The sequence below is a fragment of the Cuculus canorus genome, chromosome 22, assembly GCF_017976375.1.
Source record: "Cuculus canorus isolate bCucCan1 chromosome 22, bCucCan1.pri, whole genome shotgun sequence".
NCBI classification, from domain to species: Eukaryota; Metazoa; Chordata; class Aves; order Cuculiformes; family Cuculidae; genus Cuculus; species Cuculus canorus.
In genome coordinates, this window is record NC_071422.1 from 8,738,628 (window position 1) to 8,766,549 (window position 27,922).

General features: G+C 52.9%; 1 protein-coding gene across 28 annotated transcripts in view; it reads left to right on the forward strand.

Moving 5' to 3' along the window:
• The window catches only part of MACF1 (microtubule actin crosslinking factor 1), a 140,145-nt gene that overhangs the window by 106,298 nt on the left and 5,925 nt on the right, over positions 1 to 27,922 (forward strand). For 12 of the 28 annotated variants that reach the window (XM_054086206.1, XM_054086212.1, XM_054086210.1 and 9 more), the window contains 38 exons: positions 2,117 to 2,278; positions 2,425 to 2,595; positions 3,534 to 3,700; positions 4,450 to 4,609; positions 5,030 to 5,356; positions 5,996 to 6,080; positions 7,005 to 7,246; positions 7,396 to 7,602; positions 8,400 to 8,519; positions 9,637 to 9,744; positions 10,099 to 10,317; positions 10,889 to 11,092; positions 11,886 to 11,894; positions 12,976 to 13,207; positions 13,947 to 14,173; positions 15,172 to 15,294; positions 15,400 to 15,501; positions 15,936 to 16,037; positions 16,137 to 16,310; positions 16,417 to 16,572; positions 16,730 to 16,927; positions 17,274 to 17,402; positions 17,720 to 17,893; positions 18,680 to 18,835; positions 18,974 to 19,180; positions 19,313 to 19,432; positions 19,664 to 19,833; positions 20,002 to 20,161; positions 20,853 to 21,047; positions 21,601 to 21,729; positions 21,810 to 21,953; positions 22,091 to 22,279; positions 22,626 to 22,743; positions 23,242 to 23,405; positions 24,545 to 24,707; positions 24,853 to 25,007; positions 25,257 to 25,331; positions 26,041 to 26,058. In XM_054086206.1, coding sequence (XP_053942181.1) covers positions 2,117 to 2,278; positions 2,425 to 2,595; positions 3,534 to 3,700; positions 4,450 to 4,609; positions 5,030 to 5,356; positions 5,996 to 6,080; positions 7,005 to 7,246; positions 7,396 to 7,602; positions 8,400 to 8,519; positions 9,637 to 9,744; positions 10,099 to 10,317; positions 10,889 to 11,092; positions 11,886 to 11,894; positions 12,976 to 13,207; positions 13,947 to 14,173; positions 15,172 to 15,294; positions 15,400 to 15,501; positions 15,936 to 16,037; positions 16,137 to 16,310; positions 16,417 to 16,572; positions 16,730 to 16,927; positions 17,274 to 17,402; positions 17,720 to 17,893; positions 18,680 to 18,835; positions 18,974 to 19,180; positions 19,313 to 19,432; positions 19,664 to 19,833; positions 20,002 to 20,161; positions 20,853 to 21,047; positions 21,601 to 21,729; positions 21,810 to 21,953; positions 22,091 to 22,279; positions 22,626 to 22,743; positions 23,242 to 23,405; positions 24,545 to 24,707; positions 24,853 to 25,007; positions 25,257 to 25,331; positions 26,041 to 26,058 — 5,961 coding nt within the window. The remainder of the gene's footprint in view (positions 1 to 2,116; positions 2,279 to 2,424; positions 2,596 to 3,533; positions 3,701 to 4,449; positions 4,610 to 5,029; positions 5,357 to 5,995; positions 6,081 to 7,004; positions 7,247 to 7,395; positions 7,603 to 8,399; positions 8,520 to 9,636; positions 9,745 to 10,098; positions 10,318 to 10,888; positions 11,093 to 11,885; positions 11,895 to 12,975; positions 13,208 to 13,946; positions 14,174 to 15,171; positions 15,295 to 15,399; positions 15,502 to 15,935; positions 16,038 to 16,136; positions 16,311 to 16,416; positions 16,573 to 16,729; positions 16,928 to 17,273; positions 17,403 to 17,719; positions 17,894 to 18,679; positions 18,836 to 18,973; positions 19,181 to 19,312; positions 19,433 to 19,663; positions 19,834 to 20,001; positions 20,162 to 20,852; positions 21,048 to 21,600; positions 21,730 to 21,809; positions 21,954 to 22,090; positions 22,280 to 22,625; positions 22,744 to 23,241; positions 23,406 to 24,544; positions 24,708 to 24,852; positions 25,008 to 25,256; positions 25,332 to 26,040; positions 26,059 to 27,922) is intronic. The other 16 variants (XM_054086213.1, XM_054086214.1, XM_054086195.1 and 13 more) reach the window with 6 other exon arrangements.

Below are 27,922 nucleotides of genomic sequence, written 5' to 3' on the forward strand. Positions count from 1 at the left end.
TGCTGTAATGATCTTTATAACGATCCCTGCCGGTTCAGGTGTTGCAGGTCTCCTGGTTTGGTGGCTGGGATTTTTGTGGAGCTCCCTCCCTGCCTCCCCTGCTTCAAAGCCCTGGCATTTGTTCCTGCAGTGTGCAGAGGGCTCAGACCCAGCCCAGACTTATCAGCCTGGCCCGTGTGAGGGCTCGGCGGCTCCAACAGCCACACCACATACAAATGGGAATGGGAGAAGCAGCTGGGGACTCGGTGGTTCCATTCCCCACTGATTTCCTATAACCGTGGCATGTTCTCCCTGAGCAAACAGCCCTGGACAGTGTGCACCAGCACGCCCTCCACTTCTGTCCCACAGCGATTCCCCCCTGCCCCACAGCAGCTGAGCTCCAACAAAGGGAAGAGCTTTTGCCTTGAAAATGGGGCAGAGAAGTTCAGGGCAGCACCTCCTGCTCAGGCAGGGAACTTTCATGTGTGTGTTTGGGTGGGGTTTTGTCTTGTTTAGGGGGTTTTGTGAATGGAGTTTTTTGCCTGCATTGTGTTCCCTTGGATGCAAAGTGGTTTCCAGGTCTGGAGAGCTGTGCCGTCCGCGAGCTGCTGCTCCGCTGGCAGAGGTCTTGCATCTGAGTGGGAATTTTTGGATGCCAACAATGTCCATATATTTTCGAGGACGTGAGGAGGAGGCACGCTTGAGGGAGCAGGCAGCTGGCTGCGCTCCCCACTGCCTTCCAAAGAGAGCTGAGGGCTGATCCTGCCCAGCGCTGGGTGCGGGGTGACCTGTGCTCTGCATGGGCCCGTGCTCCAAGGGGACAGAATGAGCAATGAAGAACTCCGCTCCCTTTTCCTGGGGCTTGTGCTGTTTGCTGTGCAAGGAGCAGGCTCGTCCCTTGGGACCAGGCTGTGCGGCCACCGGAGAGGGGCCATGCACGCGTGGCTGCGCCAGTGGGTGCTCACAGCAGATACACCACTGCGATAAAGAGCACTTATCTCCTTCACGTGAACAGGATTTTCCCTGCTGCCTCTCTCAATAATAGGGAGCTTCATTTTCTCTCCTCCCCCCTTCCCTATCAAATCTTTTTTGGTTTAAAAAGCTTTTCCCTGCAGGATTCCCAGGCAGGACAGTGCCAAACATGCAGTGTGGTGAAGGACCAGCACGTTAATTGCCTATTGCCTTTGTCTTTCGAAATACAGCTCACTTCTCAGTGCCTGCAATTCCGTGGTTAACAAAACTGCTGTGATGTCAGCTCGGCCTTCTCAATGGCATCACTGTGAGAATTGCTTCGGGTTTTTCTCCAGGAGCGTTATTTCCCAATCTGGTGGCTGGCCGGGGCCAATGATCTTATTTCTTACCCAATTTTCACCTCACCCCAGTGCTTGGAAAATGGGATTTACCCAGTTAGAAGTAGGGAGGGATCTGCATAGGTCACTGAATTGTGGAAGTGTTTAGGTTGGAAGGGACCTCAAATCCCGTCCAGTTCCACCCCCTGCCGAAGGCAGGGACACCCTCCACTGGATCAGGGGCTCCAAGCCCCATCCAACCTGGCCTTGAAACCCCTCCAGGGATGGGACAGCCACCACTGCTCTGGGCAACCTGGGCCAGGGCCTCCCCACCCTCACAGAAAAACATTTCTGCCTAAGATCTCATCTCGGTCTCCCCTCTTTCAGCTCAAAACCGTTCCGTCTCATCCTGTTCCTGCCCTCCCTGATCAAGAGCTCCTCCCCAGCTTTCCTGGAGCCCCTTTCAGTCCTGGAAGCTGCTCTAAGATCTCCCCACAGCCTTCTCTTCTCCAGGCTGAACAACCCCAACTCTCTCAGTCTGTCGTCGTACAGGAGGTTCTCCAGCTCTTGGATCATCTCTGTGGCCTCCTCTGGACTCACTGTAGCAGCTCCATGTCCTTCCAGTGCTGAGGTCCTGAGCTGTGCTCCACACCAGCAAATACCCGCAACACCCGGTTACCTGGTCAGGGTCAGCGAGGCGCTGAGGCGAACTCATCCAGCTCTGATGAGTCAGTGCAAGCAGCAACTGCAGTTCTAGAGAGCCTGTCCTGGTCACTGAATGATGGAGGGACTGAAAGAGAATGTGCTGGTTGTAAATACCTTTTCTCTCCCACCTTTCCCATCCCCAGCTGTTCCAGAAGGAGCAAGTGGATCCCCTTCAGCTAAAACTACAGCAGGTCAATGGAGTTGGTCAAGGACTCGTCCAAAGTGCCGGGAAAAACTGTGATGTCCAAGGGCTGGAGCATGACATGGAAGAAATCAACACTCGCTGGAACACCCTCAACAAGAAGGTCAGAGTGCAGGGAGTAGCTGTAACTGTTCTCTCTTGGCCCCGTTGGGCTCTAGTAGAAGCAGAGGGTCATCAGCAGAGAGCCGAGGTTCTGATGTTGATGCATCACCATCCTGACCATGCTGTGGGTTTGTGTTTGGGGTGCAGGTGGCCCAAAGAGTTGCTCAGCTGCAGGAGGCCCTGCTGCACTGTGGGAAGTTTCAGGATGCCCTGGAGCCATTGCTGAGCTGGCTGGCAGACACCGAGGAGCTTATCTCCAACCAGAAACCTCCCTCTGCAGAGTACAAGGTGGTGAAAGCCCAGATCCAGGAGCAGAAGGTGAGCAAGCACGAGGTAACGCTTGGCTTCATGGGAGGGGAGCTCCAGTCAGCCAGGCAGTATTCTGGGGGTCCAGCTGGAACAGGTAAGGCGTCACTGGGCTGTCCACGAGGATCCTTCTTTCAGGGTGGATATTCTGGTTCCCCACATCCTAACATAGTAAACAGGCAGCTCGTTTGCCCACACTCGCTATCTCCATCATCTGAATCACCAGCACTACTTTATTGTCCCACTGCCACTTGAAGTTTGCTGCTGGTTTTGCTTGTCAGCCGTGTTTTTCCAGCCCCAAGTTTTGTTTGTGCTGGTAATCCTGCTGCGTCAGGAGCGAGCTGGCGTTCTGGGTACTGGTTTGTGTGTTTGGGCAGAATGAAAGTACGGTAGGAACTGACCTGAGGCATGCGCTGTTTGCAGAGATAACAGCCCGGGCTGGCGCTGGCCCCTGCGAGAGGGCGGGTGAGCGTTCCAGTACGGTTGTGGTAAAACCTTTTAGAATTGAATTCTTACCCTGGCTTGGTCCAGGGATTGCACTGTGAAGAGAAGATTTATTTAAAGCAAAAGTTAAAACCTTGATCTGATAAGTCTGATGGGCGATGGGGAAGGCTCTGAAAACTCCTCTGGCACAGAAGTGCTTTGAATCGCTTTTAGAAGAGAATAGAATAGAATATTTCTATTCTATGGCCTGGAGCGACCATCTGGCCCAACTGCCTGACCACTTCAGGGCTGACCAGAAGTTAAAGCACATTATTATATCATTATTATTATTTTTGCACTGGGTTTGATGGCTGGGGCTGTCCCGCTGGGCTGGCTGTGGTCTCAGCCCATGCTTAGGGTGGTTTTCAGCCACAATTAGAGATTTGCTGTCTCTGAGGGCTGGAAGAGGTTCTACTGATCCAGTTTGGTGACTTTTATCCTCCTTTGTTTCACTGCTGATGCTAAAGCTGCTCCAGCGACTCCTGGATGATCGCAAAGCCACCGTCGAGATGATCCAAGCAGAGGGAGGGAGGATTGCACAGTCGGCCGAGCCCACGGATCGGGAGAAGATTGTTGGGCAGCTGGAGAGCCTGGAGCGCCGCTGGGCAGCACTGCTGGGCAGGGCAGCCAGCAGGTAAGAGGCTTTGTCCTGCTGGCCAAATGCGCCAGGCAAGCTTATCCTGCCGTTCATGGTGCCCCAGAGCCAGGGGTCACAACAGGCAGGAAGCTGGCAGAGATGTCTGTGCAGATACATCCTGGAAACAGCTGGAAAACATGAGAAATCAAAGCTGTTTGGGAGCTGGAGTTGATAGCAGTGGTTTACAGTGGCAGGGCAGAGCTCAGATTAAATAAATTCCCTGCAGGGGATGGATGTTATTTTTACTCCTTTAAGCGTTAACATTCAGCGTTAGCAGCAACATCCTGTTGACACCTCTCTGTTGCCTGAGCCTCGTTTATGAGTCGCTTGTTGCTACATAAGCCAATATTTGAGGTTATAAAGTCATTTCTGAGGCCAGATTTGATCATACCAGTGTTTTAAGTCACTGCCAACTAGATGGGCTGACTATCTAGGACTCATAGCAGTGCCGGGCAGCCTTTGAGCCAGAAGCTCAGCAGCTCTAAAACACCGAGAGCCCGCCCACAAGCTGAGCAGGTCGGAGGATCTTGGAGATAGTGATAGGAATGGAAGAAAGCAGCACAACAGGGGAGCCTTTCTGCTGCTTTCCAGGGGGATAAAATGGTCCCTAAAGGCATGCCTGCAGGAAAAAGCTCCTATTGCAATTGCCCTTGCACCAAACAGGGCTGCTTTGGTTCTCTCTTCCCATCGCTTGGAGCTGCTTCCCGTGCCTGGCTCCTTAGTGGTTTGTTATGTCCATATTATAGGCAGAAGCAGCTGGAGGACATCCTGGTCCTGGCAAAGCAGTTCCATGAAACCACGGAGCCTGTGTCAGACTGGCTGTCAGTGACGGAGAAGAAGCTGGCCAACTCTGAGCCCATTGGCACCCAGACTACCAAGATCCAGCAGCAGATCAGTCGGCACAAGGTAGGACACGTGCGTGAGCATGAGCTGCTGATGGAGGTGGTTGGTATCGGTGGATGTTCCTGCCATGGTGAGGGGGTTTTGGCACAAACAAGTGTTGGAGGAGTTATCCCGGCTGTTATGTGTCCAGAGAAGGCTGCAATCCCTCACACACCAGTGGGATAAAGATTGAACTAATGTCCTCACACCTTGCAGCGACTTATCTAGCTCTGGATAGGAAAACCATTCCTGTACTTGTGTTTCTTTTAAATCTTTTTTTATTTGGATGCAGCTCGCCCATTCAGCGCTGGGGTTTGCATCTACTTCATTCCTTCAGTTGCATTCATTGTTTCTGTTATTTCCTTGTTATGTTTGGGGTTTTTTTTAATCCATTATTTCACTCATTTTCCTTTCTGTTGTCCATTTTATCCTCCCGGCATTCAGGCTCTAGAGGAAGAGATAGAAAGCCATGCGGCTGACGTGTCTCGGGCGGTCGGTGTCGGGCAGTCCCTCTCCTCCCTGAGCTGTGCCGCTGAGCAGCGGCTGCTGGCAGAGAAGCTCGACTCTCTGCAGAGCCGCTACAGCGAGGTCCATGACCGGTGCTGCCGGAAGGCAGCGCTGCTGGATCAGGCGCTGTCTAATGCCAGGCTCTTTGGGGAGGAGGAGGTGGAAGTGCTCAACTGGCTGGCTGAGGTCGAGGACAAGCTCGGCTCGGTATCCGTAAAGGATTACAAACGGGACGTCCTGCAGAAGCAGCATGCCGACCAGCTGGTATTTTCCGTTTTCTTCCATGTTTATGTTGTTTATTTTGTTGCATTTATCTGGTTTTATTTTTGTTTCCGGTCTGACTTTAATTTTGTAAAGCTTGTTCTACTGCTGGTTCTCTTTGAGGCTTGGAGAAGTGTAAAGAGATTTCATGCGTTAAAAACAATAATTGTGGCCCCAAAAATGGGTTTCCCAGGGACGAAGCTTCAAATGATTAATTTGCTTTGTGAACAATGTCTGAGCAAGCTCGGCCACCCCGTGCCTTTAGAAAGCTGGAAGCTGCTTCCAACAACAAGAGCTTGAAAAGCATCGTGGGTTTTCCAAGCCAGGCTGGCCACCAAGGAAGCAGTCTGCTTCCGCTCCCGGGGGGCCATGCGGGCTCTTTTCAAGAGTGAGGTTATGTCTAATATACAGGCGAGTTCTCTGGTAACACATCTCTAATGGGTGCTCTAAGATTTGAGCCTCTGGGTCCCAGAAGTCCCGATGATTCCCATAGCAGGAGAAAGATGACTGGACAAGTATCAGATCTGTTGTCTGCCCTTCCCGTGCGTGGTGGGAGCAGTTCATGCTCTCCTTAGCATCCCTGGCTGGCTGGACGTGGGCCTGGCCCACAGAGAGGTAACCCTGCTCGTCCTTTCTCTCTAGGCTTTGAATGAGGAAATTGTGAACAGGAAGAAGAACGTAGACCAAGCCATTAGAAACGGGCAGGCTCTTCTGAAGCAAACCACAGGTAACACAGCAGTCTGGGTGCGCACTGATCTGTGCAGGGGTCTCGGAAGCCCCCGTCCTCCACCTGGGCTTCCTGGGAAGTCTGTGCTCTGCAGTGATGTGTTGTTTGGGGGAAGCTGTTCTCCCTCAGGCCTAATTTCCTTTTGGATACCCCCAAGTAGCTGTTGTGCATCCAGATCTGGATGCTGAGCCACAAGCACTCCAGCTCAGTAGAGCCCAAGTCCTAGCCTTGCAGCTCTGTGAGCGGGTGATTTCCAGTGCCGGGGTGGTGGTGCTCAGCGCCGAGCAGCCCTGTGATGTGAGGGAGGGTTTTCTCATTGCATCCAGCTGCGAAATCACATGGAAAGAGGTTAAAAATACACCCAGCCCTTTCCTAATATTGCTTTCCCATACCGAGCAGTTGTTGCTGTTGCCACGTGGGTGTGAGTTTGTGTTTACAAGTGGGAAGGAAGGTCGGGGCGATGCATTTCCTTCAGATGTGGTCTGCTCGGAGCAGATGTACAGAGCTCTGTCCTGGTGAGAGCCGGGTAGCAGGAAGAGTGATTACAAAAAATTTGGCTTGCAGTTCCTTGTCCTCTCAGGAATAGCAGTCGAGAGTGAACTGGAGCTTTGCTCTCAGAGCTGTGACACGTTAGTTAAGGACTGAGTTGTGGTGGCTTTGGGGCTTGTGGCAAAGCCAGATTTCACAGCACACTTCCATCCTGTTCCAGGGAGGAGGTGGATGTTGCGCTGGCTGTTGGAAAATGTCAGCTCTGAGAGTAGCTTCCTGGCCCTAAGAATGGGCTGCTGAGTTGCACTTACATAAAGAAAAGTGAAACTGAAATCAGCTCTCTAAAATGGGGGGACTAGAACAAGAACAGGGCTTCTCAAAGCTTCTTGCAGCCCCCCAGCCCAACATCATTTGACCCTTGCTGCTCTCTCACAGGGGAGGAGGTGTTACTGATTCAGGAGAAGCTGGATGGAATTAAGACCCGCTATTCGGACATCACTGCTGCCAGCTCCAAGGCGCTGCGTACAGTGGAGCAGGCTCGGCAGTTGGCTACCAAGTTCCAGTCCACACACGAGGAGCTCACCAACTGGATGAGCAAAGTGGAGGATGAGCTGGCTTCCAGCGGGGGACAGTCCCCTGCCGGCGAGCAGATACCCCAATTCCAGCAGAGACAAAAGGTGGGGACTAGCACAGCAGCACCCACAGGACGGGGGCGCAAGTGTGGGGAGCGGGTCGGGCTTTGCTCACTGTTTTGAGGCACCGGATCGGAAATGGGGGGGTGGTTGGAGCACTGTGCAGGACGCATGTTCATGGGTTTCTTCCACAGGAGCTGAAGAAGGAGGTGATGGAGCACAGGCTCATCCTGGACACAGTGAATGAGGTGAGCAGAGCACTCTTGGAGCTGGTTCCCTGGCGAGCCCGCGAAGGGCTGGATAAACTCGTGTCAGACACCAACGAGCGCTACAAGCTGGTCAGCGACACCATCAAGCAGAGGGTGGAGGAGATCGATGCTGCTATTCAGAGGTCTCAACAGGTAATTCAATAACCCCGACAGTGGCCGATGGGTTTTCTCGGCAGAGTGGCAGCTCAGCGCCATTCCGGCCCACAGAGTGCAATGGCAGTGAGTGAGATAGTGAGTGTGTCCCAACAGGAGGGCCAGATCCCATCAGGAATGCCAGAAAATTAAAGGGCCCCACCGGGGCAAGGCTAATTTCTGACACATTCCATTGCGTGTGGTTTGGATGGGATAACTCCAGGGGAGTGCCCCGCCTGCAGGCTTTTGCCTGTGTGGGTGATGCTATTGGTGTAAAACCGATGGCAAGTGACTTTCAAGCCTGGATAAGTGTCATCCCTGCTGTGGCAGCACAGGGATTTGTTCCAGGTGAACAGTCCTCTCAAAAAAGGCCTGTTCTGCACGGACTGGAGGTTGTGGAGTGCTGTGAGTAACTGCCTTCGATGGCTTTGAGTGCTGGCTCCACAGTGCTGAGCATGCGAGCAGAATGATGGTGTGAGACAGGCACGTGTCTTTCCCTGTGGGCAGGGAGGGTGCAGGGAAAGGTGGCTGCTCCACCGTGCCTGGCTACACCGGCGGGGCAGTCGTGCTCCGTGCCCAAAACCAGCAGCAGGAGCCACTGGCCAGGGGATGGTGCCTGCTGCTCCTCTCGGAGGGGAGTGTGGAGTCAGAAGCCTGTGTCCACCCCAATGTCCCCTTCTCCTCTCTGCACACCTGGGCAAGGTGTTTGTCCTGCTCCACCCCCCTCATCCCCAGCTTTGGGGTGTGCTCTGTCCTTGCTGCCCTTTGCTAACCTGCCTTGCCTCTCTCCGTGCCAGTACGAGCAGGCGGCCGACGCGGAGTTGGCCTGGGTGGCTGAGACCAAGAGGAAGCTGATGGCTCTTGGTCCCATCCGCCTGGAGCAAGACCAGACAACGGCACAGCTGCAGGTGCAGAAGGTTCGTGTGTGCTCGCTGCCGGGGAGACAGGGTGGGTGGCGAGCAGGGCTGTGGTCAGGGTTATAGGCTGGGCTCTCGGAGGCAGCTCTGCCCTGGAGAGGCTTCTGGGGTTTGTGTTGCTGAGCCCAGAGTGCTGGCAGGGATGCAACATGTGTCCTTGGGAAGGAAAAAACAGGGGACAAAGAGGGTTTAGAGACATAAAGCGTTGGGATTATAAAGGAAAAAGCCTCCTGTCCATTTGCAGGAGCTGAAACCTGTGCACGGCTGTTCAGGGGGGGATGAGTGCTCCTGCCTGGATGCCCCCTGAGAGCCACTTCTGCTGGAGGCTTTCCCTGGGGCCGCTGGCGCGCACTCTGCCTGGGGCTTGCAGCGCTGGTGGTGGGGCAGGGTTTGGTGAAATGGATCTGTTGATTTATGAGGGGGCTTTTGCTAATTATTCCTTGCAGTGGGGAACTCCTCGCTTCCCTCCCAGCAGCTAGATGTGTAACAAAGAGGCGCTGGGGTTTTTTTATATCTTTGAGATGAGCTCATGCCTGAAAGAACGTACATTTTAAATAAACAGCCCTTTTCCTCCCTCCCCACACTCAGCAATCTTTGAGGCACACAGGCTTATTTGATTTATGAAAAAAAAAGGAAAATAAGACATTGTTATAGGGGAGGGGGACTAAAATGTTAAGCATTAAGTTAAATTGAGCTCATCTTGGCTTCCCGCTGCTCGTGCAAGTTTGTTAATTGTGTGGACCTTGGGAATGGCAAAGTCCCAGTTCTGGAGAGCGTCATTTGCAGGGGGTTAACGTGTCTGCTAACAAATGGATGGTGGAGCTAGTCCTCCATGAGGCGCTGGGTGTGGAAGGTGGCCGATTCCTAATGTCAAGAGCTGGTTTCAGGCCTTTGAAAGAGAGAGGTTGATGTAGATGAGTCAGGAGAAAAACTTGCAGTAATCTGCGTTTTCAGCCAGATTTTCAGTGTGCCACGGGACACTTGTGCTGAGTTATGCATGGTCTTTGCCGCGCTGAGCTCTGCTGCTCCTCCTGGCGCAGGCAGAAGGTCCGGGATGGGCTGGGGGAGAGGGCGGGCTCAGCTCTGATTTCTTTCTTTGGACGTTTTCTTTCTGCAGGCTTTTTCCATCGACATTATTCGGCACAAAGACTCCATGGATGAACTATTCAGCCAGCGCAATGAGATCTTTGGGACATGTGGGGAGGAACAAAAAGCTGTTCTCCAGGTGAGCCTCCCTCTGCTATTTACTGCAGCGGGAGAGACAGAGAGGGGCGAGGCAAACGCTCGACTCTTGCACAGGCTGAAGTAGTTTAAAATTACTCCATCTTTAGCAATTCCCACCAGTGTTTGCAGAAATCTCTTTACATTTATTGCTTTTCTTTATTGCATATTTTTACTGCAGCATTTGGGGATGGGGCGGTAGTGGGGGTTTCTGAGACTGCTTTAATTGGAATTACAGCTTGCACACGTGGAAAGCCACCAAAGGCACCTTCTGCTCTTCCAGCTCGCAGTGTGCAGCTGGCACTTTTCCTGGGCCCTTTTGCCTCCCTCACTGTACCTCCCTTCCCTCTTTTTTCAGGAGAAGACCAAGTCCCTGGTGCAGCAGTATGAAGCCGTCAGCCAGCTCAACTCAGAGCGCTATGCTCGCTTGGAGCGTGCCCAGGTCCTGGTCAACCAGTTCTGGGAGACCTACGAGGAGCTGAACCCCTGGATCGAGGAGACACAAGCGCTCATCTCCCAGCTGCCCCCTCCGGCCATCGACCACGAGCAGCTCAAGCATCAGCAGGAAGAGATGAGGGTAGGAGGATGCAGTGGTTGCATCTCCTGCGCTATCAGTTCCTCTGCCTTACTCAGAGGTGCAGTGCTTGCAGGGGCAAGAGCACCTTTTTTTGAATTCTTTTTCCCCCTTCTCTTCTTTTTGGTGATCCTACCTGTGTGTGACAAGCATGCTGGGAGCACATGATATGCAAACCACCAGTTACACTGGAGCATTTCTTACTAAAACACAGACTGCATCCAAGGGAGCCTGGCTGCCTTCGATCTCTTGCCTGATTGAGGCAGGGAAAACCACTTTGTGCTTTTAGGGTAGAGCTGCAAAGCGAGTTTTCTCGGTGGGGCTGTTAGGAGGGTCAGGAGCCGGCCGTGCCAGGGAAGGACCAGTGCTGGGCAAGGTGCTGGCGCGTGCAGAGCCATGGCCTTGTTAGGAAGAGCCGAGTGCCATGTGCTTGGCAGATGCTGGATCAAGAAATCCACAATGCAAATTCACTACCAGATACGATCACTGCACTTGAATCGTTGCATGAAATAAAGAGGCAGTGGCTTTCAATAGATTTCTAAACAAATACCTATTTTTTCCCCCTATTCCCTAGCAACTGAGAGAATCCATCGCTGAGCATAAGCCTCATATTGACAAGCTGCTGAAAATTGGGCCACAGCTCAAGGACCTCAACCCTGAGGAGGGGGAGATGGTGCAGAAAAAATACGCGACGGCTGAGGCCATGTATGCCAAAATCAAGGAGGAGGTGTGCCACCGGGCTCTGGCGCTCGACGAAGCCGTCTCGCAGTCCACCCAGGTACGCTGGGGCATAAAGAAGCCCAGTCCTGTTTATCACAGTCCCCTGGGGAAGCCACGTGTTCTGAAATGTGGTTTTATTCTGAGAGGTGCAATTGTAAAACCCTTTTTAAGGCTCAGTGTGGTCAGACCCCTCGAGGGGAGTTTCCTGCTGCTCAGCGCTGGCTGCGGAAAGAGGGGTGAGGGCAATTGAATCTTGACTGAGTAAATAGGGTAATAAATTTTTACAACCTCAATAATGATGCTCATTCAAAGGAGCTGTCTTGGCATCTACCCAAGGTTGAAAGGGCCCCCTGGAGCATCTTGGAAAGGCTTGGAGAGATGAGTTTCATTTCTGATAAGCTGTGGGTACAGCAAATGGCCATGGGATCCTTTGCATGGGAGAGTTGGTGGTTATCTCCAGGATCTGGGCATCTCCAGAGGAGGTCAGTGACTGCAGGAGCAGAGACAGGAAAGGAAAAGCAGAGACTGTAGGTGCTGTAAGTCCAGAAAGGGGGTGAAGAATGTCTGCCACTGAGGGTTTTGGACACCAGGTTATGTTCCGTTTCCCCCATGTTACCGTAGTGCAGTTGGTTTTTGTCATGTCTGGGTGTTTATTTTTTTATTCCTGTATTGTGTAGTCACTTCTCTTGGTTTGCATTTGTATTAACTCCGAGTTTCTCCCCCCACACTCCCTCCCGTCTCATCTCTCACTCCCATTGTGGAATGTGTTATCTGTGTGTGTTGCTGCCTGTGCCCGTCCTCCTCACGTGGTCCCATTTCATTCTTGTGTTGACTGCGCCCCACCATTGCAGATTACGGAGGTAAGCCCTGCCACCGATGGTCATTTACACTCTTTCTTTGGGCTGGTTCTACTTTACATCTGGACTTTTATTTCTGGTCCATGCACACTTCAGCAGAACATGCTTAAAAATTAACTTATGGAGGCCTGACATCACGTTTCTGAGATGGCTTTTGTTGTGCTGCTGTCCGGTCTCAGCCGTGACCGCCTTCCGCTGGGGATGCTTCCTGTAAAGCTGGGGTTTTGCTTCCAGAGCAGTTTATGCTGATGTGTGAAGCTTTCTGCTCTGGCTGGACTTGCCAGTTTACTCCTGCTTATGGCTGAGCCAGCATGCCTCGATCAACCTTGCTCTGCGAGCCCGGCTCCTCTCTGCTGTGAGAGCTGGGACCTGGCAAATGCCCGCACTGGGGCCTTGCAGAGAGGGACTGGAGCCAGCCCTCAAGGCACAGAGCCAGGTTTCTTGCCAGCAGAGATGAGTTGGGATCATGAAGGTCAAAGTTGACTTTTCTTTAAGAAAATCAATAGTAAACCCTGCTATGGACCCCCTCCCTCTCTCTTGGCTTTCTGGTTCTGCTTTTGTTGAAGCCCCAGCTCCGTGGCAGCTCGCTCCTCCCTGTGCACATGCAGCCTTCCACCATTTCCCCCTGCCTCTGCTGGGGTGCTTGTCTTCCTGGCGTGGCACCAGGCAGAGGCTTCCGTCAGCACCAAACACGGGCTTTTTTCCAGCAGTGTCTTTGTGTGGATGCTGAAACAATCAGGATTGGGTTTTCTTGCCATGCTGCCCATCTGCAAGAAGCGGGGCAGTGGTCAAAAACGTGGATTTTGTAGAGCTGAATCCGTTGACAGATGGCTGCTGTGTTTGGTTCAGTCACTGGTGCCGGCTCTGTGTGTCCACGTGGCTGCCGCATGGTCTGAGCTGGTGCAGCGCGGGGCTGCTGGCACAGAGGAAAGCAGGGGCAGACAAGGAGGCTGCAGGTGTAGTTGCTGGTGCAGGCGGTGTTTGTCCTCTCTGAGAGGCTGCTGGGTGCTGTTGCACATGCAGGGAGCGATGTAGCGTTGCTGAATCTCATCTCACCTGCCTTGATGGGCTTGCTCTCCTCCAGTTCCATGATAAGATTGAGCCCATGCTGGAGACGCTGGAGAGCCTCTCCTCCCGCCTGCGCATGCCACCCCTTATCCCCGCCGAGGTTGATAAGATCCGGGAGTGCATCAACGAGAACAAGAACGCCACCGTGGAGCTGGAGAAGCTGCAGCCCTCCTTCGAGGCTCTGAAACGCCGCGGGGAAGAGCTGATTGGCCGATCGCAGGGACCGGACAAGGACCTGGCAGCAAAAGGTATCTCTGAGTGGATTTAACAAGAGGTCTTGGCTGGGCTGGCAGCACTGCCCAGCTTCTCCTACCCAGGCTATGGCCCCATCACTGCTGGAAAGGCTTTAATGTCCCATGGGGTGCATTTCAGAAGGCCTCCTACCCTTGGGAGGAAGGTTGAGTCCTCTATGTGGAGATGACTGGTGCCTGCTTCCATCTGAAGCAAGCAGGGTGGTATCAGCCGGAGGATAAAGAAGTGTTTGTGGCTGCTCAGGCAGAGGTTTCAGCCAAGTTGAGCCCTCACCCAGAGATCTCTCTTGTGGCAACCGTTGGTGGCCCCTGTGAAATGATTTGTTGGTGTCGATTCAGCATCTAATGGAGGGAAGGAACATCCACAGCACAAAAAGACCTGTCAACACGACTGGCACTAATTGGCACCTTTCTTGGCAACTCAGCAGCCAGCTCATGGGCTGAGGGAGCATAGACTTCACGCTAGAGGTGGCCAGAACAGAGGTTTGTTAGAGGAGAGTGTGGGGGCAAATTTGCCCTGAGCTTGCCTGCACATACAGAAAGGCTTTATTTCTGCAAGCTGGAGTTTCTCATGTCCCTCGGTATCTACCAGAGTTAATGCTCTGGTAGTCCGGCTCATCCTTAATTCCCATTTGTATAGTCTCTTGCCTATTTCTGAGTGGAAAGTGTTCACAGAATGCCTTTGACTTGTACAAATTTTTCCTTCTTCACTGAATGTTTTCATTCCCTTCCTCAGTAATCCAGGATAAGTTGGATCAGATGGTCTTCTTCTGGGAAGACATCAAAGCTCGGGCAGAGGAACGTGAAATGAAGTTCCTTGACGTCCTGGAGCTTGCTGAGAAGTTCTGGTATGACATGGCAGCCCTCCTGACTACCATCAAAGACACACAGGACATCGTGCATGACCTGGAGAGCCCAGGGATTGACCCCTCCATCATCAAGCAGCAGGTGGAAGCGGCAGAGGTGAGAACCACAGGACTGTGCCTGTCTGTGTCTGGAGCTCGTCTGCACTCGGCTTGTAAGCTAAACAGAGGCAGACCTGGATATGAGCATGGCCAGACATGACTGTAGGGCAGTTTTGTAGGCAGTCAGTTGGTTTACGAGAAAGGATTTCCATTGCAATTTGTAACTCCAAGATAAAACCAGGAGTGTTATTTCACATATCCTTCCCCTCATCACCACCACCACCCCCTGTTCCAGACAGGGAAACGATGCTCACATCACTTTATCTGCTGCTGTTTTGAGAAGCTGATTGAGTGCGGTCAGAGTTGTGTGCCCACTTGTTTGGAGCGACGTGGAAGTTTGCATGGTTCTGCTCCCAGTCTGAGCCGAAGGCGTCCGAGTGCTGCTTGGCGTGGGAAGCGTGTGTTTAGGTTTTGGTTAGATAGGTGTAAACACTGGATCGGCTCGGATTTGTGTGATCTTGCTTTTTTCAGTAAAATAAGCAGTAAAATCCACTTCAGGCAGATTTGATTTGACTTGGACCTTGGGGAGCAGAGGCGTTTCTTTCTGCTTTGTTAAATTTCGTTTCTTCTCGCTGTTTCTCTTTTGTAACCGTTCTGACTGTGGTTTGCAGCTTTTGAGTCTCAAACCCCAACTCCTCTGCTGACAAAACGCTCCCATACACAGCACATCTCCTGTACACAGCATCCTCAGCTGCTCAGTGTGCCTCCAGCTAAAACCCCAAGTTCCCATTTTAGCTCCCCCAAGCCCTACACACGGCAGCTCTGCCATGATGGCCAGCAGCGGGCACAGACTAGGAGGGAGTGGCGATGCCAGTGAGCAGGACAGGCTTCACTTGCTGGTGTACCTGGGCCTGGGGTCAGGATCACGCTGTCGGCCAAGACGCAGGACACCAGGGCAGGAGGGACTATCCATGCTTTAGCCCTCCTGTTCGTAGAGCAGTTTTGGAAGTGCATATAATAATAAACATATTTTTGTTGTTGCTGTGTTACATGCAGACGATTAAAGAGGAGACGGACGGGTTGCATGAAGAGCTGGAGTTCATCCGACTCCTTGGAACTGATTTAATTTTTGCCTGTGGTGAAACTGAGAAACCAGAAGTGAAAAAGAGCATTGATGAGGTAGGACAACGCGCAGCTTCTCCTCCATCTAAAACCTGATAGCAGCAAGCAGGAGCTGCGGCAGAAGAGCCTAATGAATTCTGTGGGCAATCTTGTGTTCCGCAGATGAACAACGCGTGGGAAAATCTGAACAGAACGTGGAAAGAGAGGCTTGAAAAGCTCGAAGAAGCCATGCAGTCGGCTGTGCAATACCAAGATACGCTTCAAGTAAGAGGCAGGGCTGTTTGTGTGAAGTGGGTAGATGTTGGGAACACCATTGCAGATCATCTCCCTGGGGTTGTACTGGGATTCGCACTCATGCAAAGCAGAAAACATCTCCTGGGCGAGCATTCGCAGCCTCTTGATAGAGCCTGAGCTAAACGGCCAGCTCCAAGGCAGAGCAGATATTTGATTGCATTTATCTTTCCAAATCTGTCTTCCTTTCTGCTTGAAGCGGCAGGATGAGCCCGTCTGCTGGTAGGTTGTTATGCTGGAAGCAAGAGAGGGAAGGCAAGAGCTTGCAAAAGTGGGAACTGGCTAAGCAGGCATCTCTGCCCCTAAAGACAAGTTTCGTGGTTGCAGGGTGATGGAGACATCTAGCTGGCCACGGGGAGAATGCTGCTCAGCGTTCCCTTTGCTAACGGTGTCTGCACCCATTTCAGGCCATGTTTGACTGGCTGGACAACGCCGTCATCAAACTCTGCAACCTGTCTCCTGTCGGCACTGACCTCAGCACGGTGAAGGAGCAAATGAACGAGATGAAGGTAGGAGAGGGCAGAGAGGGCCTGGTCCTGTGCTCATTTTGCATCACAAAAATCCAGTGATTCATTCTATTCTGTTTTTTGTCCTGCTTGTTTTGGCAGGAGTTTAAAATGGAAGTTTACCAGCAGCAGATTGAGATGGAAAAGCTTAATCACCAAGGTGAACTGATGCTAAAAAAAGCTACGGATGAGACAGACAGAGACATCATAAAGGAACCACTGACAGAGCTCAAACATCTCTGGGAGAATTTGGGGGAGAAAATTGCTCACAGACAGGTAGAGAGAAGATCTGGGCTCTCACAAAAGTGGGGCTGAAACTTGCTGGAATGCTCCCGTTTCTTCACATCCTAAACTTTCCCTCTCCATCTCTGTCCTTGTCCAGCATAAGTTAGAGGCCGCTCTGCTGGCGCTTGGTCAGTTCCAGCATGCGTTGGCGGAGCTGATGGCCTGGCTGACCCACACTGAGGAGCTGCTAGATGCGCAGAAACCCATCAATGGAGACCCCAAAGTCATCGAGGTTGAACTGGCAAAGCACCATGTGAGTACTCCCACTCCATGTCTGTTTTTAGTCTATGCCTCTTGCAGGATTTTCCTTCTCATGAAGGATTTGAGTTGTTCTGAGTCCATGGGAACATGCAGGAATTAACAGTGGGGGTTAGAGAAGCGTCCAGCGTTTGACAACACATCTCCTATAGGTGCTGAAGAACGACGTCCTGGCCCACCAAGCAACTGTGGAGACAGTGAATAAAGCGGGCAACGAGCTCCTGGAGTCGAGTGCAGGGGACGATGCCAGCAGCCTCCGAAATCGCCTGGAGAAGCTGAACTTGTGCTGGGAGTCAGTGCTGCAGAAGACTGAGGAGAGGGAGCAGCAGCTGCAGTCCACGCTCCAGCAGGTCAGGGAGACACATCAGGAGTATCTGCTCTGCTGCGGATTGCGGCTGGGAGCCCGCTGCCTCCCTCACCATGCAGAGAACGAAGGGGAAAGGAGTTATAGAGACACTGGGGGGGTTATGCAAATTTCTCACATAATTCTTAGTCCTGGAGTTATTTGGTGCCTTCCCAGAAGCAGTCATGGACCAGGCACACACGCACAGTTAAGGAGGTACTGTGTAAACCCTCCTGGTGCATCCAGCTCTGCCTCTCTATCTGGTTTCAAAGCAAACACAGCATCAACGCTGGCGCATGATCAATGGTGGCTGATGTCATCTGATCTGTGGCCGATTATATGTTCCCCAACAGGCCCAGGGTTTCCATGGTGAGATTGAAGACTTCCTCCTGTGGCTAACGAGGATGGAGAACCAATTGTCTGCATCAAAACCCACAGGAGGTCTGCCAGAAACTGCCCGGGAACAGCTCAATGCCCACATGGTAATTTCTTAGGAGAGATTTTTAATGCTTTTAATTCAGCAAGCTCCTGTCTATCAAATATCAGCATGAAAACTTCTCCCTTCTCAATGTGATGGGAAGAAGAGAGCTTCTCAGGTGTGTTCTTGCAGATAATTTTACACTTGATGCCTGGGACAAGCATCACAGTGTTTTAGGTGCCTTTCTCTGCTCAGTGACGCACTGCTGTCACTTTGCTGCCTGCCCTGAACATCGTTTTCTCGTCACCCTGAGCTGCAGCAAACCCTAGCCCCTCTCCATGCTCTTCTTTGCCTAACGCGTTGGTGGTGCCTCCCTTGCAGGAGCTGTATGGCCAGCTCAAAGCCAAGGAGGACGTCTACAGCCAGCTGCTGGCCAAGGGGCGACTGATGCTGCTGAACCGTGATGACTCTGGCTCTGGCTCCAAGACGGAGCAGAGTGTGGCACTGCTGGAGCAGAAGTGGTGTCTGGTCAGCACTAAGATGGAGGAGAGAAAGGTAGGGTTGGCGGAGAGGTGCCATCCATCCTTGCCCCGTGAGCTGAGTCTGGCAGCAGTTGCTCCCTGCTTTGCTGCCCTGCTTTCCTGGATGGAGCTGGAGAAGAAGATCCGGGATGGGGTTTCTCAACGTCTCCCTTGGTTGTACAGGTTGAGTTTGTCTTTCAGATGGCACTATCTGAGCATCAAGCTGCTATTTTTTTTTCTACATAGTCATCAGAGTTGGTTAAATCTCACAGAAAATGAGAGCAAAATTGCATTTTGAGTTAATTTAGAAGAGAGGTGGGAAGAAACCTCCCGCAGTTCTGAAAGGCAGGCTTTGTTGATCCTCTGCAAGACAGCAGGCCAAATCCTCCTCCGAGCTGACTCCATCCTAGGCTTTTGGCTGGGGATGAGATAAAACAAGGGACATGGTGGCCTCAGCCCAGAATAAATTTGTGGTGCTGCAGCTGTTCCCATCGCAATATCCTCCACCCCGTTCACCAAGCTGCTGTCCCTGTGGCAGCGCCTTTCTCGGGAGGCTGGGGGTGACGCAGCTGCTCGTGTGCCAATGAAGGGCTCCCCTTTCAGGGGCCATTCTGCTTTGAAAGAAACCAGTGGCTTTCACTGAAACCCCCTGCCCTTGGTAAGCAAGTCGCGTTCCTGGGCTGAGGCGATGAGGTTCCTGTTAGAGGGATGTTTCGGCAGGGACACAAAGGCTGCCTCTGTCTGCGAAACCACAGATCGGGAGCTCTTACTCTCCGTCTTGTGCTTTTCCCCCTCCCTTTCTCCTTCCCTGTCACGGTAGGCGAAGCTGGAGGAGGCACTGGCCCTGGCCACGGACTTCCAGAACTCCCTGCAGGACTTCATCAACTGGCTCACACTGGCCGAGCAGAGCCTAAACATTGCACCCCCAGCCAGTCTCATCCTCAACGCTGTGCTAGCCCAGATTGACGAGCACAAGGTACCAGCACCGTGAGCACCCAACGGCTCCTTGGGTGGAGGGAGCAAGGGTGGCACCTCATCCCCTCTATGCCCCTGGGCTGCTCGCAGGCCCATCCAACTCCCCTTACAGACAGGAGGACATCTTTGCTGTTTGCAGGTGTTTGCCAATGAGGTGAATGCTCATCGGGATCGGATCATCGAGCTGGATCAAACCGGGAACCAGCTGAAGTTTCTTAGTCAAAAGCAGGACGTGGTGTTGATCAAGAACCTGCTGGTGAGCGTCCAGTCCCGCTGGGAGAAGGTTGTCCAGCGCTCAGTGGAGCGAGGACGGGCTCTTGATGATGCCAGGAAGCGAGCCAAGCAGGTGAGAAACATGGGAGGGGTGGAACAGACCCCAAGGTGTGACCAGCCTTAGGGGACGAAAGCTCCCGAGACCAGAAGGGGACTGGGGACACCACTAATGTCAAGTTTCAGACTTGCTCCTGTTGGTTTGCAGTTCCATGAAGCTTGGAAGAAATTGATTGATTGGTTGGAGGATGCAGAGAATCACCTGGACTCAGAGCTGGAGATTTCCAATGATCCTGACAAAATTAAGCTCCAGCTTTCCAAACACAAGGTAGAGCTTCACTAAAGAGGGACTGGCACTGGACATTGGGTGGAAGGATGCTGTGTCGGGACGGGGGGGGCGGGGCAGCATCTGCTCTGCTGTCAAAACAGGGGAAAGGCACATCCATGCTCACCACTGCCATGGAAGATGCTCAGCTGGAGCTGTTCGCAAGTGCTGTGTCTCTTCAGAACACCAAGGCCAAGCTTTCTGAAACAGTTTTGTTTCCTCTCCGGTTCCCAGGAGTTCCAGAAGACACTGGGGGGAAAGCAGCCTGTCTATGACACCACCATCAGGACGGGCAGAGCCCTCAAAGAAAAAGCCTTGCTTCCAGATGACACTCAAAAGCTAGACAATTTACTGGGAGAAGTCCGGGATAAGTGGGACACGGTGTGTGGCAAATCGGTGGAAAGGTGAGTCCAGCCCCAATGCTGCATCAGCAGTGCTCATTTGCTGAGGGCTTAACAAAGTGGAGAGCAGTGGAGGAGGGTGATTCCGTGGGGTGGTTGGAGGATGTCACTGGGCTGTGACGAAGGAGCTGAGTTTATTTATGGAAGTTCACAGGAGTATTTGTTTTTCAGGCAGCACAAGCTGGAAGAAGCCCTCTTGTTCTCTGGCCAGTTCATGGATGCACTGCAGGCCCTGGTGGACTGGCTCTACAAGGTGGAACCCCAGCTGGCTGAAGACCAGCCTGTCCATGGTGACCTGGACCTGGTCATGAACCTGATGGATGCTCACAAGGTGAGAGTGCCTTTTCCAGGTCTTCTCTGGGATGTGAGTGGGGCTTGTCTTCCCTGAGAGCCAAAGGGCAAAGGAGCCAGTGCTAGTGCCTTGCTGCAGAGCTTTGTGTCTCACTGCTTTGCATTGCTGTGGTGGACGAGGGGACCAAAACCAGGGCGAACAAGTGGGAAGAAACTTTTATGCCACTGGGAATGTTACAGACTGGAGCTCTATTCTTCTGAGCCACTGTCAAACAGATCTGTTAAGGGTTTAGTTTTGAAAAGGCAGCTGAATTTATGGTTCTCTATAAACTTTGCTCTTGGCAGTTCTCTCCAGCATGCCTTGGAGACTGGCACTCCTGGGTTTGGATTAGGTCATAGGCTGAAATCCCTGGACAGGGCATGGCCTTCCATTCCGTTGTGCTGCAGCTGGAGCTCATGGAGTAGAGCTTGCCTGATCCGGGTCACACTGCTTCTGCAGGGTGGGAAGTTGGGGCTCCTGCCCCCATGCTTACCCCAGCCCACACTCAGGGGGTTCCCTGCGCTGTTGAGCTCCCTGCCTGCCCTCCCATCACACTGGGTTCTGGTGGGTCCACGATGTGGGGGCAAAACCCAGGTTCCAAACTATTTCAGACATGCTACTTGTTTTATTCCCCATGGGAAACAACGCACTGGGACTGACTGAGCTCCGCTTCTGCCCTTTCTCTATCCAGGTCTTCCAGAAGGAGCTGGGGAAGCGCACGGGGACGGTCCAGGTGCTCAAGCGCTCTGGCCGGGAGCTCATCGAGAGCAGCCGGGATGACACGACCTGGGTGAAGGTGCAGCTGCAGGAGCTGAGCAACCGGTGGGACACGGTGTGCAAGCTGTCCGTGTCCAAACAAACCCGTCTGGAACAGGCCTTGAAGCAGGTGAGCTGAAGGGTACAGTCCTGTAGAGCTTTGCTGGGCTCCAGGTTTGTGCCAGGAGGCCAACACAAACCTCGGAAGAGGTTTTGCCCGTGACTGATCTCCTGCCTGAGCAGGACAGCCTGGCTCTGCGGCAATCACCAGTGAGAGCTGCAGAGCAGTGGGTTGGTGCCAGTTATTTCCTTATTCTTTCCCCCAAAGAAGAGCTGATAAAGGCTGATTTGAAAAGGGAGGAAGGGAAGATCTCACTGATGTGAGATGATTCTGAGGCAAACTGCAGAATAAACTGCCCTGGCACCAAATTGCACAGAGCGCAGGGCGCTGTGCTGCTTTTCCAAACATTTAGCTCTTCAGCAGAGCCGATGCCAAGAGCAGGGAGGTGCCCAGTCCCCACGGACCCAGCTGCTGCTGCTGCCCAAACTCAGGCCAACAGAGGGGTCTTTTTCCCCTTTCGTAGTTTGTTTTTCAAGTCCCTTTCAGCCCTTGGTCTCTCCGGCTCCCAGCAGTGCCCAAAGCGGCCAGTTTCTGGCTGACACCTCTGGTTTTATTGCCACAGGCAGAGGAGTTCCGTGCGGCTGTGCACATGCTGCTGGAGTGGCTCTCGGAGGCAGAGCAGTCCCTGCGCTTTCGGGGAGCGCTTCCTGACGATGCCGAGGCGTTGCAGTCCCTCATTGACACGCACAAGGTAATGAGGAGTTCTGAAACACAACTCGAGCAAAATTTATGGGGGAGAATACTGCAAAGTGATTCATTTGGGCCTTTCAGGAGTTCATGAAGAAAGTAGAGGAGAAGAGAGTGGACGTGAATACAGCGGTGGGCATGGGGGAGGTCATCCTGGCCGCCTGCCATCCTGACTGCATCACCACAATCAAACACTGGATCACCATCATCCGAGCCAGGTTTGAGGAGGTGAGTCCACCCAGGTTTGTTCCAGGCTGGTGGTCAGAGGCGATGGTGGACGCCACCATCAGGGATGGCCATGGGGTGTTGGTTCCTGCCCCTGGTTTCCTGCCCTGGGCTAATGATCATCTCTGCGGTTCCCACAGGTTCTCACGTGGGCAAAGCAGCACCAGCAGAGACTGGAGTCTGCACTTTCTGAGCTGGTGGCAAACGCAGAACTTCTGGAAGAGCTACTGGCTTGGATCCAATGGGCTGAGACAACCCTGATCCAGCGGGACCAGGAGCCCATGCCACAAAACATTGATCAGGTCAAAGGGCTCATCTCTGAACACCAGGTAAGCACAGTGCTGAACACAGTGGGCACTTGGGAGAGGGGCAGGGAGGGTTTTTTCCTGCCCCTCCATGGAGGAGGCATGGACTTCTCTTGGAAGTCCCTATTAAAACAGGATGTGACCTAACTGGACCAGTCACCTGGGAGCAAAGCCAGCCCCAGGGACAAGCTCCAGGATCTGCAGATCCAAGCCAGCTCTGTGCAGTGGCCTGAGCACAAGCCCCTGTCACTGGTGCTTAATGCTCACATCTCTGTGTGCTTGGCGTGTCCTGGAGAGGACCTGGAGCAACAGGAGACCAAAAACATCTCGAAACTGCAAAGGTTTTCTTGTCCCTTCTGTATTTTGACAGTCCTTTATGGAGGAGATGACAAGGAAACAGCCTGACGTGGACCGGGTCACAAAGACATACAAGAGGAAAGCGACCGAGCCACCCCATGGGCCTTTCATTGAGAAGTCTCGCAGCAATAGTACGTCTGCGCTTGATGTGTGGCAGTCGGTGAAACATGCTACGATGGGAGGAAATGAAACACATAGGAACCTAATTAACTTTGATTATCAATTAACAAGGCATCCTGCATTGGCAGCCACCAGGAAGGCGTTTGAAACTTGTTGAGAGGGGAAAATCCAGGTGGCATTTGCACAAACGCCCACGGTGGAGAAGCTTGTGCTGTCAGTACTCTTCTCTTGCTCCCTACACTTGCTTTGAGATGAGGCTTTGGGGACATTTTTATGTTGTTTTTTGAAGTCAAGGTCCGATGTGAATCCCTGAGTGCAAAGGGAGCGCTGGCCGGACCCTGTCTCCTTCCCTGGGACACCGCATCCATGTGGGAAGCAGCCAGCAAGGCTGCGGGAGGTTTTCTGTTTGACAAATCAAATGTATTTCATTGCTGCTCCTTCCTGGACCTCCTGGACTTGCTGAACCCATCAGCACCACCTCAAACAATTCCTTTTCTCCCTTTCTCCAGGAAAATCCTTGAGTCAGGCGGCTCCACCTACCATGCCTATCATCTCCCAGTCAGAAACAAAGAACCCCCGGATAAACCAGCTCTCAGCCCGCTGGCAGCAAGTCTGGCTGCTGGCGCTGGAGCGACAGCGGAAGCTGAACGATGCCCTCGACCGACTGGAGGAGGTAATGGCCGCCACGGCTCTGGGCAGGGGTGGGAAGTGGTGCTGGGCAAGCGAGAGGTGCGGGAAGCATCTTAAATCAGTGCTACCTCTTGGCTCATGCAGGCAGTTCCTGCTGCCTTCTGGAAAAGCCGGAAGAAAAAGAGAAAAACAAATAACTTCTAAAGTATTGAGATTGGAAACTACCTCTGTAATTAACTGCACGTTAATGAACTGCTTTGTGCCCCTGCAGTCGGTATCTGCAGAGGTGATGACAGCCAGGCCTGCTTTACTCCTAGTAATTAGATTAATGATTACTGTCTCTATTATTTCTAAGCATCTAATGTAATTTTTGTTTTTATTTATGCGTAACAAAGCAGCTATGCCCAGAAGTGAGTGTTTTTGTTTTTTGTTGCTTTTGCTGTAGGTCAGTTCAGTTTATTCGTATTTATGTTTTTCCTTTGTTGCTTTTAATTCCAAGAATGTTTAGAGAAAAAAGACCGAAAAAAGCACTAAAAATTGTTGCGTTAGCTTGCTGTGAGATGCTGTAGCTGGTGGGGCAGTGGGGGTCTTGGGGAGTATTAAAAGGGCATTAGTTTAACATCAGGGGCTGGTGGCAGAGCCACGGTGCCAGGGTTTGCAGAGCTGAGCTACGTCCCAGCCGCTCTCTTACCTGGACAGTTAGCAAGAAATCCCTTCTCAGAGGGAGAGAGTGGACACGTGCCCAGATGATGCCAGCATGGGTGTTCCTCCCAGGCAGAGCCTGATGCATCATTAGGTGAAACCCGGGGTGAGGAACCATCCCCCGGTGCCCGAGCAGACGGGGGGCGGGGGTTGGTGTCTGTGTGCCAGTAGCTGGTATCTCTGCGTGTGTGTACGTGTGCAATCATCGGGGGCACTGCGTCCCATGTCAATGGGTCCATGACGCACAGTCCACGTGGTGGCTGTCAGCTACGCTGTGTGTCCTTCTGTTCTGGAAAGTCGATCTGAGCGGCCCCCTCATTAGCGGAAGGTGTCTGGATAAACCCAGATGAACGTTCCTGGGAGGGCGGCTGGTGAGCATTGGCACCAGGAGCCTGGGCATGGGCTCACCTGAAGGCTGGTGGTTTGGGGTGCTGCTCCTTCAGAGGTTTCCCCCACTGACTCTCATGGTTTTCCTTCCAGTTGAAGGAGTTTGCAAACTTCGACTTTGATGTCTGGCGAAAGAAGTACATGCGATGGATGAACCACAAGAAATCCCGCGTCATGGACTTCTTCCGGCGCATCGACAAAGACCAAGATGGGAAGATCACCCGGCAGGAGTTCATCGATGGCATCCTGGCCTCTAGTAAGTCCCTGCCTGCCCAAAACAAGCTTGGAAAATGGCCACCTTGGTGTGACAAGAGGTTGTCCTGGCCGGAGGACTGAGATGCAGACCCCAGCTCTGATCAGCGAGGTCCTTCCATCAGCTGCTCATTTCTCTCTCCTTCCAGAATTCCCCACCACAAAGCTGGAGATGACTGCAGTCGCAGACATCTTCGATCGTGACGGCGATGGCTACATCGATTACTACGAGTTTGTGGCAGCTCTCCATCCCAACAAGGACGCTTACCGCCCTACCACCGATGCTGACAAGATTGAAGATGAGGTATAACACCAGAAGAGATGGGTGTGCAGGTGTGGGGTGGGTCAGGTGGGATGGCAGTGGGGAAAACAGAAAGGAGGAAGAAAAAGGGATTATGATGGTGCTGAGCTAAATTAATTGGCTGGTACCATCAGCACGTACCATGTTTTTCAGGCAAAGGCTGCTTAGGGCTGTGTGTTACCTAAGCAGTGGCTTGTACTGGGGAAGACTCCCCAAATCCTGGTCTCTTACCTCTCTTGTTGGTTGCTGCAGGTCACCAGGCAAGTGGCCCAGTGCAAGTGTGCCAAGAGATTTCAAGTGGAGCAGATCGGCGAGAACAAATACCGGGTAAGGAGGCAGAGGGGCCGAATGCTGCTCCCCCTTCCCACCCAGGCAGGGGGGGTCACTGATGGGGTGCCAGCCCCCCGGGTTCCTCAGGTTGAGGTGGAGACCTTGTCCTCTGGCTCGCAGCAGAGGTGTCTGGGCTGTGTTTGCCCAGCACCATCCTCTGCCCCAGGGCGTTCCCCAAAGCAGGAGAGCATAAAAGTGTCCCTGTTCTGGGGCAGCTGGCCCGTGGGCCCTGTGAAACACGGCATTCACTCCGCTGGCAGCCGCAGAAGTTCTCCTCGTGGATGAGTGTACCTTACGCCTGTGTTTTTCTTAGCTCGCTCACGGAGAAGGGAGAATAATTTCAGTACAGAATCTCTTTGTAACAGGGCGGGTGTTTATGTTTCAGATGGGTCACTGAGGTGAGCCGCTACAGGAGCTGGCAGGCGAGCTCCCGGCTTTGCTGCCCACTCTGTTTGGGGCTGATGCTCCGGCCAGGAGGAGCCGAGACACAGCGCTCGCCCCTCTGGCTGCACTGGCCCCCAGGCTCCTGAGCTTCTACCTCCACTTAAAGAGCATAACCCCAGATCTCTACCTCCCTGCAGTTAACAGTTGTCATGGTTATTGCACTGTTAATCCCATAAATGTTTTTCTTGTTTTTCTTTCCCCTCCTCTTCCTCTCACCTTTCCTTCCCTTCCCTCTCCCTCCACAACTCCTCTCCCTCCGTAGTTCTTCCTCGGCAATCAGGTACAGTTTGCCTTGCGATGCTGCCTCTCATCTCTTTTTGTTAATTTTTAACGACCGTAGCTTTGTGTGTCCGTGGTGGTGCTGCTCTGTCCTTTGCTGTGGGAGGATGTGATCCGTGAGCACTGCTCCACAGAGCCTGGTACAGGGGGCGCCTGAGCTGGGGGGCACCTGGAAAAAAGGTGTCCCTGCATTGGACAAGAAAAAGGGGAAAATTCTATGGGAAAAGCAGGATTGGGCAAAAATTGAGACATTTCTCTCTCTCCATGGCTCCTTTCTTGGATACGCTGGGGATGCTGGTAGTAGCCACTGGCAAACCATGGCACCCTGTGGCGGGGAGCCCCAAGGCACAGGTGGATTCTTGCCCAGGGCTGCCTTGCCTTGAAGGTGGTCAGCCCAGATGGAATCAGGGGATACAGTGACCTGCAGGAGGGCTGTACCAGGCTCTGGCCGGTCTGGCTCGCAATCACAGTGGAATGGAAATACTGCATCCTCCCCCTTAATCCTGTAGGTAATGAGAACTAAACCCTCATCCCATTACACCCACTGCGTAACCCCTAATTGGAGCAGGGCTCCTGGACCCGCATGTATCCCTGTCACTGCCGAGACCCAAGACGAGGGGTGCAGCGTGCTTTAGTGCCGGCTGGTTTGGGGGCCAGAGCTCTGCTTTTAAGGGGACTGGAGCCTCCCATGTGGTTACAACGTGCCCACTGCCTCTGCTCAAACAGAAAAGCACCTCTTTTAGAGCGAGATGACGGTGCCCTACCGAAAACCCGCCCAAAAAGAAACAAACTCGGATGTCTGAGGTGGATGCATCCAGGAGAGCTCTGGCTTTAATTTAGGCAGTGATTATAGAAACATTTTAAATGCCAACTAAAAAATCATGCAAATGTGGCAATGGAAATGAGAATTAATGTGTCCTTGCTTTTCCTGGTGCAAAGTGAGCTCCTGCAGGACACCTTACGCAGAGCCCAGAGAGGGGGAAGGTGGCTCCCCTGCCCTGCTCCCTCTCTACCTGTGGGCACAGTGGCTGTGTCGAGCACGGCTGTGGCAGCTCTGTCACCGCCACACTGGGGCGAGCACGTCTGGGCAGGACTTCCGAGCAGGGAGACCCGTGTCCCTGTGTGAAGGAAGGTTGGACATGCTGTTACCTCCTGCCCCTCTGCCTGCTGTGCCCCATCGCCGTGTGGCTTTGCACTCTGTTTCCATTTGATCTCTTGGGCTTTCCTTTCTTGCCCACCTAGGGATAGTGCCGCTGCTTTTTTCCCCTTTTTTCCTCATTCCGAAGGTGGCCTTGCTTTCAAAGGCTGGTTCCCCTCTCTTCTCATCGTGCAGGTGCTCTGTAGACCCAGGTGCAGCGCTGCTCCCGCTGTCCTGCCTCTGCCACCTGCCCGGTGCTAGGGGCAACCAGGAGCCTGGGCCTGGTTGTCAGGAGACTGAGGGAGCTTTGGAAAACAGACACATGCTTCTGATTGAGGGTGCACTTGTTGGGAACTGCAGGTGTTTAAAATCACTAATGAACACTGCAATCACTAATCAACATTGCTGCGGGATTCCTGTCACTCTGCACTCGCCGACACATCCTCACTAGGTGATCTTGGCAGTGGGGGCTTTCTGGCTGGTGAGGGCAAGTCTGAGGCTCGGTGGAGTCCCTGGACTTCAGACTTGATGCTGAGAGGTTTCTCGCTCGGCCGTGGCACGGCACTGCTTGCCTTGCTGGTTCACCAGCACACAGCAATCTGCAGCAGCTGGCTCCATTCCTGTGGGCTGCACCAGGAGGGTCTCTGTGTTGCCAGACTCTACTTCCTTCATAATGAAAGGAAAAACTATAGTTCTGGCTGAGAAAACCCATCCAAAGACAAGATTC